A 13,692-nucleotide genomic window follows, 5' to 3' on the forward strand; every position below is an offset into this window, starting at 1 on the left:
TAGTTATTTCAATGTGAAACGCTTGTCCTGTTGCATTAGGATGTTTAATTGAGAACTCAAGCCCTTTGCCCTAAAGTTTGAGTTTAACAAAATGTGTATTCAGTTAGGTGTCCATCATGAGAGGGGAGGACAGAAAAAATAATTGTGAATAGTTTTGTAAACTGTGAATATGTAAATCAAAATAATCTCAAGTGAGCTAAAGGGTAGTGATGTTTCATTTGCTGGTAAGTGCCTCTTGAGGTCTGGAGATTTCAAGGGCTATCTATTTCTGTCTTAATGGTCTTTTGTTATTTTTAATAACTGTTAGATTTATACTATAAAATTTCCAGACCTCCTGTGTTTGTTTTTACTGCCTGTTAAGACTGCCCAGCTTATGGTTATTTATGTGTTAATGTCAGTTTTGACTCTAGCTTTATTCTCTGTTTCAGCAATAAAGAAGATCAACAAAAATCCATTTTTATCAAATCGGAGCGAGGCGGGTTTAAGCTGAAGGAGAATGTGCAGTTTCATCTCTATATCAGCACATCTCCTTGTGGCGACGCTAGGATTTTCTCACCACACGAAGCAGCACAAGAGGGTACGACAGCAGCCCTGCTCAAGCAAGGGAGTTTAAAGGATTCTTTGAGCACGGACAAGTGGCACAGTTAAAATTTAGGTGTCTTCTTTCCTTTTTAGTGTAGATGTGTGTTAGACAAAGATCTCTCAAAAAAAAAAAATCTGAGCTGTTCTTCCTGTATGGTAGAAGTTAAGTATAGACTGATCCAGCACGTGGTCTTGAAGAGGCTGAATGCTAGCCAGGCTAAGCCAGTGAGTCAGCAAGTATTTGTACAGAACTAACATTATTTCCATCTTTTAAGGGTGGTTGTCTGCCTGTCCCTTCCTTGGTCTGTCCATTAACCTCATTCTAGTGCTGTAACACGCAGAACAGAATTGAAGAGCTCGTTTATGGAAATCTTGGTTTAATTGCAAGTATGTTTTAGAAGACAGTATTTGTGAGAGATGTCTGATGCTGTGGCTAGTTGGCAAGAAGCATTAGAAATTTTTAAGCAAGCCAGCACTTACGCAGACAAATAGCTTTAATCAACTCTTCGTATTAATGCTATCTGTAAAACACCTTGAGAATGTTTCTCAGTTGATTGTAAGTGATTTTTGTCATTTAGATCAAGGGGACAGGCATCCAAACCGCAAAGCCAGAGGACAGCTACGGACAAAAATAGAATCTGGGGAAGGGACCATCCCCGTGCGCTCCACCACCACGATCCAGACGTGGGACGGCGTGTTGCAAGGAGAAAGGCTGCTCACCATGTCCTGCAGTGACAAGATAGCGAGGTGAGATACCGAACCATTGCTTTCTCTGCGATGATTGCTTTTCGTTGCTGAACAAGAAAGGAGGGTTACATGATACCCATAGTGAACATTCAGGTCATTGGTTGACTTAATTGCTTAGACGTAGTGGGGGGGTGGCTGTAATTCCAGTGATAAAGCTCTGATTCTTCACCTGCAATTGGTGTCAGACCTTCTGCTGGCTGCAGAGGCGATGTGAAATCATCTATCATTACAGCCACTTTAAGGCATGACAGCTTTGTTTTCTATTTATATCACTGGGAAATAGCAGAGGACTGTTTTTTGTTTTTCCTAAAGCAGCATAGCAAAACTGTGCAATAAATATATTGCATTAGGTACATTTCAATAACTTCCTCTGATGATGTACATCCTTGCCCCATTATTGGAATTGTTCAAAGTCAGGTTAGATGGGGCTTTGAGCAACCTGATCCTAGTGAAAGGTGTCCCTGCACATGGCAGGGAGGTTGGACTAGATGATCTTTAAAGATCCCTTCCAACCCAAACCAGCCTGTGATTCTGTGATATCAGAGATACATACGTGTTCCACGGATAGATTTAGATTTGTATTATTTTATACAGGGAAAAAGTGTTCCAGCTAAAAAATCTTAATTGATGGGCACTTTTCATTTTTTAACTTAAAAATTATTTTAATTTCTGTTTTAAAATTTTTACTACAATTAAATATTTTGTTTCCAGTGCTAGCACTTTTATTAATATTTTATCCAATTCCTTCTTTGCTGTACTTTTTGACAAGGATTGAAAGATACTTTTTTTTGGTTAAAACTTGAAAATGGACAAATGATTACCCCCCAAAAAATTTAGCAGTAGTATTCTTTACAAGTATCAGAAATATGGGAGAGTTGCAACATATTTTTTTAAGAGAGTCTGTGTGTTTGCAGCCTCTGTGTTCTTGTAAAATAGATGAGAAATGCCAAGCTTTTCAGCTGATGATATTTTAATTGTTTTTTAATTAAAATAGCTCTGCCATTTCATCAGGTTACAGTTAGTCTGATGAAAAATTTGTTAAGTGTATTAAGTTGGAACTATTCTTGTGAACTGTGTATGCCAAATCAAACATATAGGAGGAAGGTCATGTAATCACTTTGTTCATCCAGTCTTGTCTCAAGTAATCAGCATCTCTACTAAAGGAAGATGTTTTGCTTTCTTTTAAGCCCCCCTAACATAAATGGATAGGGCTTTTCAGAAGCTAGGACAGGGGGATGTTGGAAGGTAACTATACAAAATTGACATTTCAATTTCTTTTATAATATTTTTAAAACAAGTCACCAAATAAATTTTCCAGCTTCATGCCAGGGGCTTTTCCCAACCACCCGACACGATATTCGTGTCACATGCATTTGACTTCTTCTATCACATCATCATTTCTGCTACTGCAAATAAAAAAAAATTAAGACAGTTGTTGAGCTAGAACACATTTGACTATTTTGTTGATTTTGTGTGATGCAGAACAGAATCCATCTCTCGCTTGCGTAGCTAGCTGTCACCTCTCCTTGGGGCTAATGGGAATAATTTTGTTTGTGCCCATGAAGGAAGCAAATAGAACCCCTTGACACAGAACAAAGACTGTATGACGGGTAAGGAGGCCCAAATTTTCATACTCTTTTTTTTCTTTTCTTTTTTTTTTTTTTTTTTTATATTTCCCTGACACTTATGACCGTGTTCTGTCCATTTACATTTGAAAGAATGCATTGCTCTGTAGTGTCCAGCAGTCAGTCCTCCAGTATGCCTGAGCCCTGTGAATTTCCACTGAGCTTTCCCAAAGGTCCCAGCCTGGAAAAGACGTGCGTAAATTCAGGGTGCAGGATTGCACAGGCAGGAAAACTCCTGGTATCTGAACAGCTTCATCTGTGTGGATTAGATGTGTAATCCAAACTGTTATTTCCAGACTCAGTGCTTTGTTGCAGTGCGTGATCAGGCACCCTCCTCAGCCTGGTAGGAACATCCAAGAGAAATTGTGAGGAACATGGCTATGAGTGTAATCCCATTTGGGTCAAAAGCATTAGAAGAGGAGTATCGTAGTTTGTTAATCCCTAGTGGCACTGCAGTATGGTGTTAGGGTGGTTTCTGTGACCAGAGTAACTGGTTTGGGACATTAATATACGTGCATTTTTTAAAAATGTATCCTTACCTTGTTCCTTGGTACTTTATTATGTGTATTTTTGTCATTCTCCTTCTGATGTGTTTTCCTGCCCACATTAATTTTAAATTTTTTGGGCCTCAAATAATTATTAAACTTCATGTGAAACATTTCCGTTGTGGCTAATGTCTTGCTGAGAAGAGGGCAATTTTTTTTTCATCCTGTTTCATTGCTAGAAAGGCTATAGGAATTGAGAAGTGCTTTAAGTCAGATTCTTAAAGGGGAAGTCATTGGTGCTCTTCCACTCTAAAGAAGGGGAAAATTATTTCTGATATTATTTCATGTGAGAGAACATCATGTCCTATGAACTGGCCTCATTTTGTGCTTATGGGAAATCCAAATGTTTGTAACTCAATCTTTCTCAGTAGTTCCCCAATGGCTTTGTCGCCTTGACCTCTCCAACTAGTTTTCTGGGACTGATGAAGTTGCACAAACACATCTTAAAATCCCAGGTATGCTCACTGAAGGCTGCATATTCTGCAGCTATGTCCGTGCCCACCCAGCTGTCTTCAAGCCTGAGAGTTGCTCCTAAGTGACAAGCCCCATGGCAGTGACAATGTGATTTCTGACCAGGAATAGCAAGGGCAGTTCTCACCAGTTCTTTACCCAAGTGACAATGGCTATTGTGAACGTGTTCACTTGGCTATGTGGTGGCTGTGTGACACCTAGGGAAAAAACCTTGGGGCAAAGTAGTAGGAAGCCACTACCCAAGGTGTAGCATCTAAATAACCAGATGTAGCATCATGTAACCTCTCAAACCAGTGACTCGAGTCTTGACCCAGGCTTACCAGGGTGCAGCAAATCCAGGCAACGCTACGAAAGCTGGGACATCTCAGGGCTGTGTGATTGCCAGCCTAGGTACAGCTAGGAGGGAAAAAAGATCCTCTTGTCTGTAATTGCAAATCTGACCTCAGGATAAATAAAATGATGTGTGAAAGACCGTGAACTTCTTGCACTTATTGATTTATAGTGTGGGCTGCTGGCTGAGCCACTTCGTGTAAAAGAAGCTCTGAGTCCACCCCCTGTAAAGATGTTGCTGGCTGTTTATGCTGTGGCTCATGAAAGGCATGGGCTGGTCATAGAGATTCAGTTAGTCTCTTAAGGAAAGAGAAACCTGATTTAAAATCAGGAAAGAAGCCAGATTGCGGTTAGCTGAATGAAGTCAGCTCTGCCCGTGTGTTCTGCCAGGTGATGAGAGTAAAGCCCCACTGGATGGGTGTCCACAGCAAGCAGATCGTGACCTGCCCAGTGCTCATCTATAAAACCTCAGGTGAGCTCTCTGCAAAGAGAGTGTCCTCTGTAAATAGCCACACGGTTCACCTGCACAAATCTACAAAGGCCGTCATCGGGGTATAGTCTGTGAAGGTGGTGAGATGTAGTGATTTGAAAGAGCATTTCTCTGGAAGCTTGGGCCCAAGATTACTTCATAGATGAGGTAGAAGACCTGGCAAAATCTTGGTGAGAGGGAAAATTTTGTGTTTTGGAGCTAAGCTAAACTGTGAACTGTAGACTAACATGGGGATACAAGGCACCCTAAGCTATACTCCCAGGGACACATCTCAGCAGCTTTTTTGCATTGAAGTAGTTTTTGATTCACAACTAAAATTTTTCAGATGGCTGAATTTTTCATGCTTAACAGAAAGCAGAGGTTTTCTATAAGAAAAAGACTTCATCAAAAAAGATGATCTGCTGGTATAACTTTGATGGAAATTTCTCAATGAAATAATAGACCTCATATCAAATAAGAGAACTGTATGTAATTATACATTATTTATTCCTCATAGCGAACTGTGAATATATGCACATATGAAATAATCAGGAGTTTAGAGAGGAATAATAAGAGGTTACTAAAAGGATACATGCTATAAGTCAGACCAGTTGTAATTTGTTGTTTCTTACATGGTTTGCTCCATCTTGCATCATTTTGCTCAGCCCAGTGGCTCTGCTGAAATCAGTAAGATTCTCTGCAGGAAAAAGCATCTAGTGCCTATTTACTTTCTAACAGCAAGCTAACTCACAGCTGGGTTTGGGAGTGCTTTCAGTAGTGTATTCTTTGATGGAGAAAGTGTTTTAGGAGACTCCCAGCACCCATGCCCGGGTGCTGCACCCCTCCTGCATGCTCCATCTCCCTGCCTCTTGTGGAGCTGTGCTGTAAACCGAACTCGAGAAACTACCTCTTCAAAATACAAGGCCAGGATTTCGTTTTTTTTTTAAATAAAACTTGGCTCATTTCACCAATCTGGCTCTATGGAGAGCTGTACAAGCAATAAAATCAGCAGACTGAGGAGGATAAAGGTGGTGATAGGCAGAGTCCTCTTCAGTCAGGCTTGGTGCTGGGGAGATGATGGGGTGCAACTTCACACCTTATAGCAGCAGCAGATTACAGCGTCTTCCTTATGTTTTTTAACTGTTTGGAGCTGCTCAGTGGACAGATAAAGTTATAGTCTTACTTTCCTTGTTCCAGAAAAGCAGCAGTATCTCATACCTGTAGTGATGGGAACACTGAACCTCCTAATCCAGGTGCTAGTAAGGGCCGTTGTGATGTGTTGGCTGGCTGGTCAGAGGAAAAGGAGAGATGTAGTCTTGATTTGCAGCTTTTGTTTCCCTTCTCATGCTTAAGTACTTTCCTAACTATTGCTGGAAAAGCTTTAGAAATTCTGTTGCCTTGTCAACATAATAGGGCTAAAATATCACCTCAGTGAGCCCATGGTAGAGAGTGAACTGAAGTGCTTGGTGACTCTAAATGACCATGTGTCTCACAAAAGGGAGCTCCAAAGCAAAGAGCCAGTTCAGGATGAATAAATACGCCTTTGGAAAGCTGGGACATCTCAGGGCTGTGTGATTGCCAGCCTAGGTACAGCTAGGAGGGAAAAAAGATCCTCTTGTCTGTAATTGCAAATCTGACCTCAGGATAAATAAAATGATGTGTGAAAGACCGTGAACTTCTTGCACTTATTGATTTATAGTGTGGGCTGCTGGCTGAGCCACTTCGTGTAAAAGAAGCTCTGAGTCCACCCCCTGTAAAGATGTTGCTGGCTGTTTATGCTGTGGCTCATGAAAGGCATGGGCTGGTCATAGAGATTCAGTTAGTCTCTTAAGGAAAGAGAAACCTGATTTAAAATCAGGAAAGAAGCCAGATTGCGGTTAGCTGAATGAAGTCAGCTCTGCCCGTGTGTTCTGCCAGGTGATGAGAGTAAAGCCCCACTGGATGGGTGTCCACAGCAAGCAGATCGTGACCTGCCCAGTGCTCATCTATAAAACCTCTTGTGAGCTCTCTGCAAAGAGAGTGTCCTCTGTAAATAGCCACACGGTTCACCTGCACAAATCTACAAAGGCCGTCATCGGGGTATAGTCTGTGAAGGTGGTGAGATGTAGTGATTTGAAAGAGCATTTCTCTGGAAGCTTGGGCCCAAGATTACTTCATAGATGAGGTAGAAGACCTGGCAAAATCTTGGTGAGAGGGAAAATTTTGTGTTTTGGAGCTAAGCTAAACTGTGAACTGTAGACTAACATGGGGATACAAGGCACCCTAAGCTATACTCCCAGGGAGACATCTCAGCAGCTTTTTTGCATTGAACTAGTTTTTGATTCACAACTAAAATTTTTCAGATGGCTGAATTTTTCATGCTTAACAGAAATACTCAATGGAAAGCAGAGGTTTTATATAAGAAAAAGACTTCATCAAAAAAGATGATCTGCTGGTATAACTTTGATGGAAATTTCTCAATGAAATAATAGACCTCATATCAAATAAGAGAAGCAGAGGTTTTCTATAAGAAAAAGACTTCATCAAAAAAGATGATCTGCTGGTATAACTTTGATGGAAATTTCTCAATGAAATAATAGACCTCATATCAAATAAGAGAACTGTATGTAATTATACATTATTTATTCCTCATAGCGAACTGTGAATATATGCACATATGAAATAATCAGGAGTTTAGAGAGGAATAATAAGAGGTTACTAAAAGGATACATGCTATAAGTCAGACCAGTTGTAATTTGTTGTTTCTCACATGGTTTGCTCCATCTTGCATCATTTTGCTCAGCCCAGTGGCTCTGCTGAAATCAGTAAGATTCTCTGCAGGAAAAAGCATCTAGTGCCTATTTACTTTCTAACAGCAAGCTAACTCACAGCTGGGTTTGGGAGTGCTTTCAGTAGTGTATTCTTTGATGGAGAAAGTGTTTTAGGAGACTCCCAGCACCCATGCCCGGGTGCTGCACCCCTCCTGCATGCTCCATCTCCCTGCCTCTTGTGGAGCTGTGCTGTAAACCGAACTCGAGAAACTACCTCTTCAAAATACAAGGCCAGGATTTTGGGTTTTTTTAAATAAAACTTGACTCATTTCACCAATCTGACTTTATGGAGAGCTGTACAAGCAATAAAATCAGCCGTTTTTTTTTTAAATAAAACTTGGCTCATTTCACCAATCTGGCTCTATGGAGAGCTGTACAAGCAATAAAATCAGCAGACTGAGGAGGATAAAGGTGGTGATAGGCAGAGTCCTCTTCAGTCAGGCTTGGTGCTGGGGAGATGATGGGGTGCAACTTCACACCTTATAGCAGCAGCAGATTACAGCGTCTTCCTTATGTTTTTTAACTGTTTGGAGCTGCTCAGTGGACAGATAAAGTTATAGTCTTACTTTCCTTGTTCCAGAAAAGCAGCAGTATCTCATACCTGTAGTGATGGGAACACTGAACCTCCTAATCCAGGTGCTAGTAAGGGCCGTTGTGATGTGTTGGCTGGCTGGTCAGAGGAAAAGGAGAGATGTAGTCTTGATTTGCAGCTTTTGTTTCCCTTCTCATGCTTAAGTACTTTCCTAACTATTGCTGGAAAAGCTTTAGAAATTCTGTTGCCTTGTCAACATAATAGGGCTAAAATATCACCTCAGTGAGCCCATGGTAGAGAGTGAACTGAAGTGCTTGGTGACTCTAAATGACCATGTGTCTCACAAAAGGGAGCTCCAAAGCAAAGAGCCAGTTCAGGATGAATAAATACGCCTTTGCTTGAACTTTCTGGCATCTTGTCAGGTTGCCTTTCCTTGCTCTGTGCATCACTTGCAAGACTGCAGAGTTGAAGGTGAAAAGAATATTGCAGGCTACTGAACACGTGGCTGGCATTTGGCTGCAAGTGTCCCCATCCACACCAGATGTCCCAGTTCCTTTGGCATTAGATGGCCGACTCATTGATGGAGACCTGTTCAGCCCATCAACCGTGGTCTTACTCTGCAGCTGAGTAAATCACCAATAACTGTAATGAGGTCTAGACCCCCAGCTTAAATCAAGGCACTTACGTACAAGTGCTGGTAGTCTGGATTCACCTAAATCTTGTGACTCATGCTTTATCAAATCAAGGCACTTTACATACAAGTGCTGGTAGTCTGGAATTCACCTAAATCTTGTGACTCATGCTTTATATCAGTATAAAAGCTTATATTTTAAGTGTCAGTTTTATTTTAAAGTTTTATAAAGTTTGTGAAAGAAAATTTTTGTAGTCACTTAAAACTAGAACACCCAGACTATGTAAAAATACTGTCACAAGAGGCATTGCTTTTACGGTCAGCTGAAACGAGCGTCTGGGATTTTTTCCAGTGAGAAGTTTGAGGTTGGAGGGTGTCTCCCTGCCTGCTGGGGTGTTCTTCCCCTTTAGCAAATCTCTTGTCTACGCGCTGTACTTCAGGCGTTTCAATATAGCCATTGGCGTGATGCAGCATTCCTGTATTCTGCTTATGCTGGTGCTTTAGTGCTGTTCCCAGTTACCTTTTCCCTGCTTTAATGGTGAGAAAAGATACTGCATGAGTCCAGTCTGCTCTGTGATCTGCCCAGTACGACTGGACCCAAGAGGAGGTCAGTTTACATGGGAGCGCTGCGCTTTTGCCGGTGGTGGGTGCAGAAGAGATGAAAGCTGCTGAATTAGTGCTGGGACAGTTATCTTCCACTGTCACATCCTTGAGCCATCAAATCTGTGAATCCGTGAAATGCTCCTAAATGAGTACTGAGCTGCAGCCAGGGTCTATGTCCTCTCTGCTGCAGTGTGGAACTGTGTTACAAACTACATCAGAGCCTTGGAAGGTTTGAGTTTGTAAGCTAGATTTAAGTCACTTCAGTTACTTAACCCTTTTCTGATACTGCTTTTCATATGAAGAAAAAATCTTTTGCTTAATTGTTTCACTGGAAAGGCAACACTGACTTTTAATAACATTTTCTGTAATAACTTTTGCTCTTTCTGCTCTGCACCTTGCAGTTTATAATGAAATACAGAATTTGGCCCATTAACTTCAAAAGAAATTGTGGTTTCAGTAAAGTTCAGTACCAGATTGACAGCATTTTTTGGCATGCATACTGACAGTTTGTGCTTGTAAACTGGAAGGGTGGGGCACTTTTACCATTTCAGGAGGCAATGCCTTTTGCCTTTTGATGTGTCTTGTTGGTGTAGCAGCTTCTAGCAGTGTGCCCAGGTGGCCAAGAGGGCCAATAGCATCCTTGCCTGTATCAGGAATAGTGTGGCCAGCAGGAGTAGGGCAGTGATGGTGCCTCTGTACTTGGCTTTGGTGAGGCCTAACCTTGAACTGTGTTCAGTTTTGGGCCCCTCACTACAGGAAGGACATTGAAGTGCTGGAGCATGTCCAGAGGAGAGCCACCAAGCTGGGGAGGGGTCTGGAGAACAAGTCCTACGAGGAGAGGCTGAGGGAACTGGGCATGTATAGTTTGGAGAAGAGGAAGCTGAGGGGAGACCTCATTGCCCTCTACAACTACCTGAAAGGAGACTGTAGAGTGGCGGGGGTTGGCCTCTTCTCCCAAAGGAATAATGACAGGACCAGAGGTAATGGTATGAAGCTGCGGCAAGGGAGATTCAGATTAGATATTAGGAAGAATTACTTTACTGAAAGAGTGGTCAGGCCCTGGAACAGCCTGCCCAGGGAGGTGGTGGAGTCACCATCCCTGGAGGTATTTAAGAAACGTGTGAACATGGCACTTCAGGGCATGCTCTAGTGCCCAGGATTATTGGTTTGTGGTGGGGTGTAGTGTGTGGGGTTGTGGGTGTGGGGTTTAGTTGGTGGGTGGTGTTTTGGGGTTTGTGGGTGGGGTTTTTTTTGTTTTGTTTTGGTTTTGGTTTTGGTTTTGGTTTTTTTATGTGGTTGGACTCAATCTCGGAGGTCCTTTCCAACCACTAAGATTCTGTGATTCTCAGTTTATATCTCTAAAGGTTGTTTTTAGTGTACATGCTAATGGAAGTAAGAACTTACTGTTTGGCAGGAAGAAGTGCAATTTAAAAAAGGAACAACAAGAAAGTCATTGGGCAATCTTTCCTTTTGAGCGGGTTACAATCTGCAGAACTTCCTTTGGGTTTCATGTTTATCTCTGTGCTACTACCGGTTTCTGATACGAGTATGTTTCTATGGATATGTATACATTCTTTTATCAAATTGAAATTTAAGGCTAGTTTTATAAACCTAATCACTATCCAGCCCTGCCTGATCAATATTAAGAGCTCGAGGCTTTGGTTGCATGAGTGGTTCCTTGCACACCGTGTCCTTGCAGCGAGCCAGCTACTCCAAATCCAGTGCTCATGAGCATGTACCAGGGGGGTGAACGTGATGCAGCAGCCCCCAGCAGCGCAGCAGGCGTGTGGGCAGTCGCAGAGTGGCTCTTGTAACACTAGTTTATACAGATCACCTCGCAGAAGCTTGTTCGGGTGTCCACGCTCCTCTTATTTTAATCAACAGAAGTTGAGTGAGACAAACTTCAGCTCTCATTTTCTGTGCCAGAGGACACCAAGTGCGTGAGGAAGCAGCAAAACGCAGGCTCTGGAAATGCTGAAGGCCAAAGCAAAGAAAAAGGTTTGGAAAAGGTTTTATTTAGGGAGCTAGGGCTTGCCAGAGGAATGCTTTGGCCTGTTTAAAAATGTCCATCTGTCGTTCAAGGAATTGTTCATGGAATGTAGAATGTGGTGTGTCTCACTGAAGGGAGCTCGGGTTGTGTGTCTGCATGTTTCAGATACAATTGTAAGACCCCAGTTCGCAGTGCTTAGTCTTGAATTCTTTCTAGATGATTCTTCCATAATATTATTTGTATTTGTAGCAGTCCATATGCTTCTCTATGCTTGATGTAGGCAATACTGCAAATAACAATTGCAATACCCCTGTGCTTACAAAATTCTAGTCATGGTAACGTGCTTAGAAAGGTGTAGGAAGTAGTAATTTTCGCTTCATATCTTTACTCTGTCTTTTAAGTGCTGATTGCATTTTCAGTGTTATACAAAATACACCTTTGTTCAATGTAGAATACGCCTTACTTTTTACTAGCACAGTATTTGTACTCATTCAGTAGGGCCAGCTTTTGTTATGACAGGTGAGCAAGCTAATGCACATTGCCTCCATTTTTATCCTCAGTAAAGATATGCAAAGAAATTGTTTCCTTAGATTGCAATTTTTGTTTTACCCTTTTAAAAAACATTTTGGAAGTCTTGCAGCCAGCATGTGTAGTTCAGTTTTTGCAGTTTGTGCTATGTAGTTTCTAGGCTGAAGTAAGGATGATGTGTAGCCATGCTATCCCAGCACAGGATGCAAGAAACACAGTCAGCAACATCAGAGCTCCCCATTTTCCTAGGGGAACCTTGCAACCCGTTTTAGGATGGTGTTATGGTTTGAGAAACCATTTCTCAACAATTTGTTGTTGTTTAGACAATGATTCCATTACTCAGGAAGGGGAATCGGGGGGAAAAAACAAGGAAACCTGAGGACTGAAATACAAACAGATTTAATAGAATCAGACTAGATAATTAACATTAATAACATTAAAGAACCAATATTGATCCCAATACCAATGTAAGATATACAAGGATTCTATTCAGCCCACTCCATCAGGGGACTGCCAATGTAGGACACTGTGAGCACTGTGGCTTCGGGAGGAAGGGAAGGGCTCAGGGCTCTGGCACTGCAGCAAGGAGTTCTTGGGATCACAGCCATCAAGGAAAAAGAGAACTTCTCAGCAAGCTTTCTAATTTATACTGAATGTGATGTTCATGGTATGAAATAATCCTGTTGGCCAGCTTGGGTCAAGTGCTCCTCCTCATCCCCGTGCCTGGCTAACTCAAAAGCACTGAGACCTTGAAACCCACATACCATAGCTGGCTATGAAGTAAATATTTTCACACATTCAGACACTAGAGTCTTCCAAAAGTGCTGTTTTTCCCAAGCATTAGAATAGAAATTAGTCCTGTGTCCCTCAAACCAGGACAGATGGGCCTTTGAATAAGGACAACCATTCTATATGAGCATGAAAACTTCCAAAGTGCTCATCTGTTTTATTCAAGCACCAAAAGAAACTTTCCTGCTGTTTGTGTCTCGGTATTGAGTTGTACTCAGGTATGCTATTTTAATAGTGCTAAGCTGTTTGCAAGTGTATCTCGGAGACAAGGACAGTGAAAATACTCTGAAGGGGACCTTGAGGTTTTAAAAAATAATTTGTGTGAGTGTTACGTACAGATTAAGAGTCAAAGCTTGATGAAATGAACACAGCTAGGAAAAAAACCTTCAGTACTTTGCTCCTGTGCATGCTATATCCCTACCATCAGACCTGATCCAGCGTAGGTTGTGGTGGTGCAGATGGATTTATGGTTGGAGTCCATGAATCGGCTAAAGGGAGCAAAGGAATCAGCTAAAGGGAGCAAATGCACTGTCTTTGCATATTTTCAGTTTTCAGATTCAGTTTTCTCCCTGCCCATGGATATTGCAAGCAACTACTTAGGTCCTTTCTAGCAGTGGGATGTGGACAGTTTGGCTAGAGTGTTAAGGAAAAGATTTCCCTTGTGGTGATGAGGTGCTGAGGTCTTGCAGACACAAACAATCCTTCTTGCATTCTTGCCAGGTGTCTTTTGGAGGCATCAGCTACTTTTTCTGACTGAGGATCTCACAGTTGGACTTTCTCCAGCTGAATGATCCTATCCATCTCTAGAATTAGAGAATTAGAGATGCTGGAAAATCCATCACCAGACATGTTAGTGGGGAAGTAAAGTTATGGAGTTTGCTTCTGAAGTGGATGCTGACAATAGACCTGTCAGATAGGTCATCTTACTCAGGATTTCATTGAGCGTCCCATAAGCTGATCTGTGAAATTCTGGCAGGTGTCACAGCTATGCTACCATAGTCATGTGCTGGTCAACAGGAAGGGTTGAAAGTCTGGTCCAT

General features: G+C 41.8%; 1 protein-coding gene across 4 annotated transcripts in view; it reads left to right on the forward strand.

Moving 5' to 3' along the window:
* Positions 1–13,692, forward strand: part of ADARB1 (adenosine deaminase, RNA-specific, B1) — a 65,489-nt gene that overhangs the window by 37,237 nt on the left and 14,560 nt on the right. For all 4 annotated transcript variants that reach the window (XM_014949223.1, XM_014949222.1, XM_014949225.1 and 1 more), the window contains 2 exons: positions 429–577; positions 1,161–1,329. In XM_014949223.1, the coding sequence (XP_014804709.1) occupies positions 429–577; positions 1,161–1,329 (318 nt within the window). The remainder of the gene's footprint in view (positions 1–428; positions 578–1,160; positions 1,330–13,692) is intronic.

Source organism: Calidris pugnax, unplaced genomic scaffold (genome assembly GCF_001431845.1).
Source record: "Calidris pugnax isolate Ruff unplaced genomic scaffold, ASM143184v1 scaffold75, whole genome shotgun sequence".
NCBI lineage: Eukaryota > Metazoa > Chordata > Aves > Charadriiformes > Scolopacidae > Calidris > Calidris pugnax.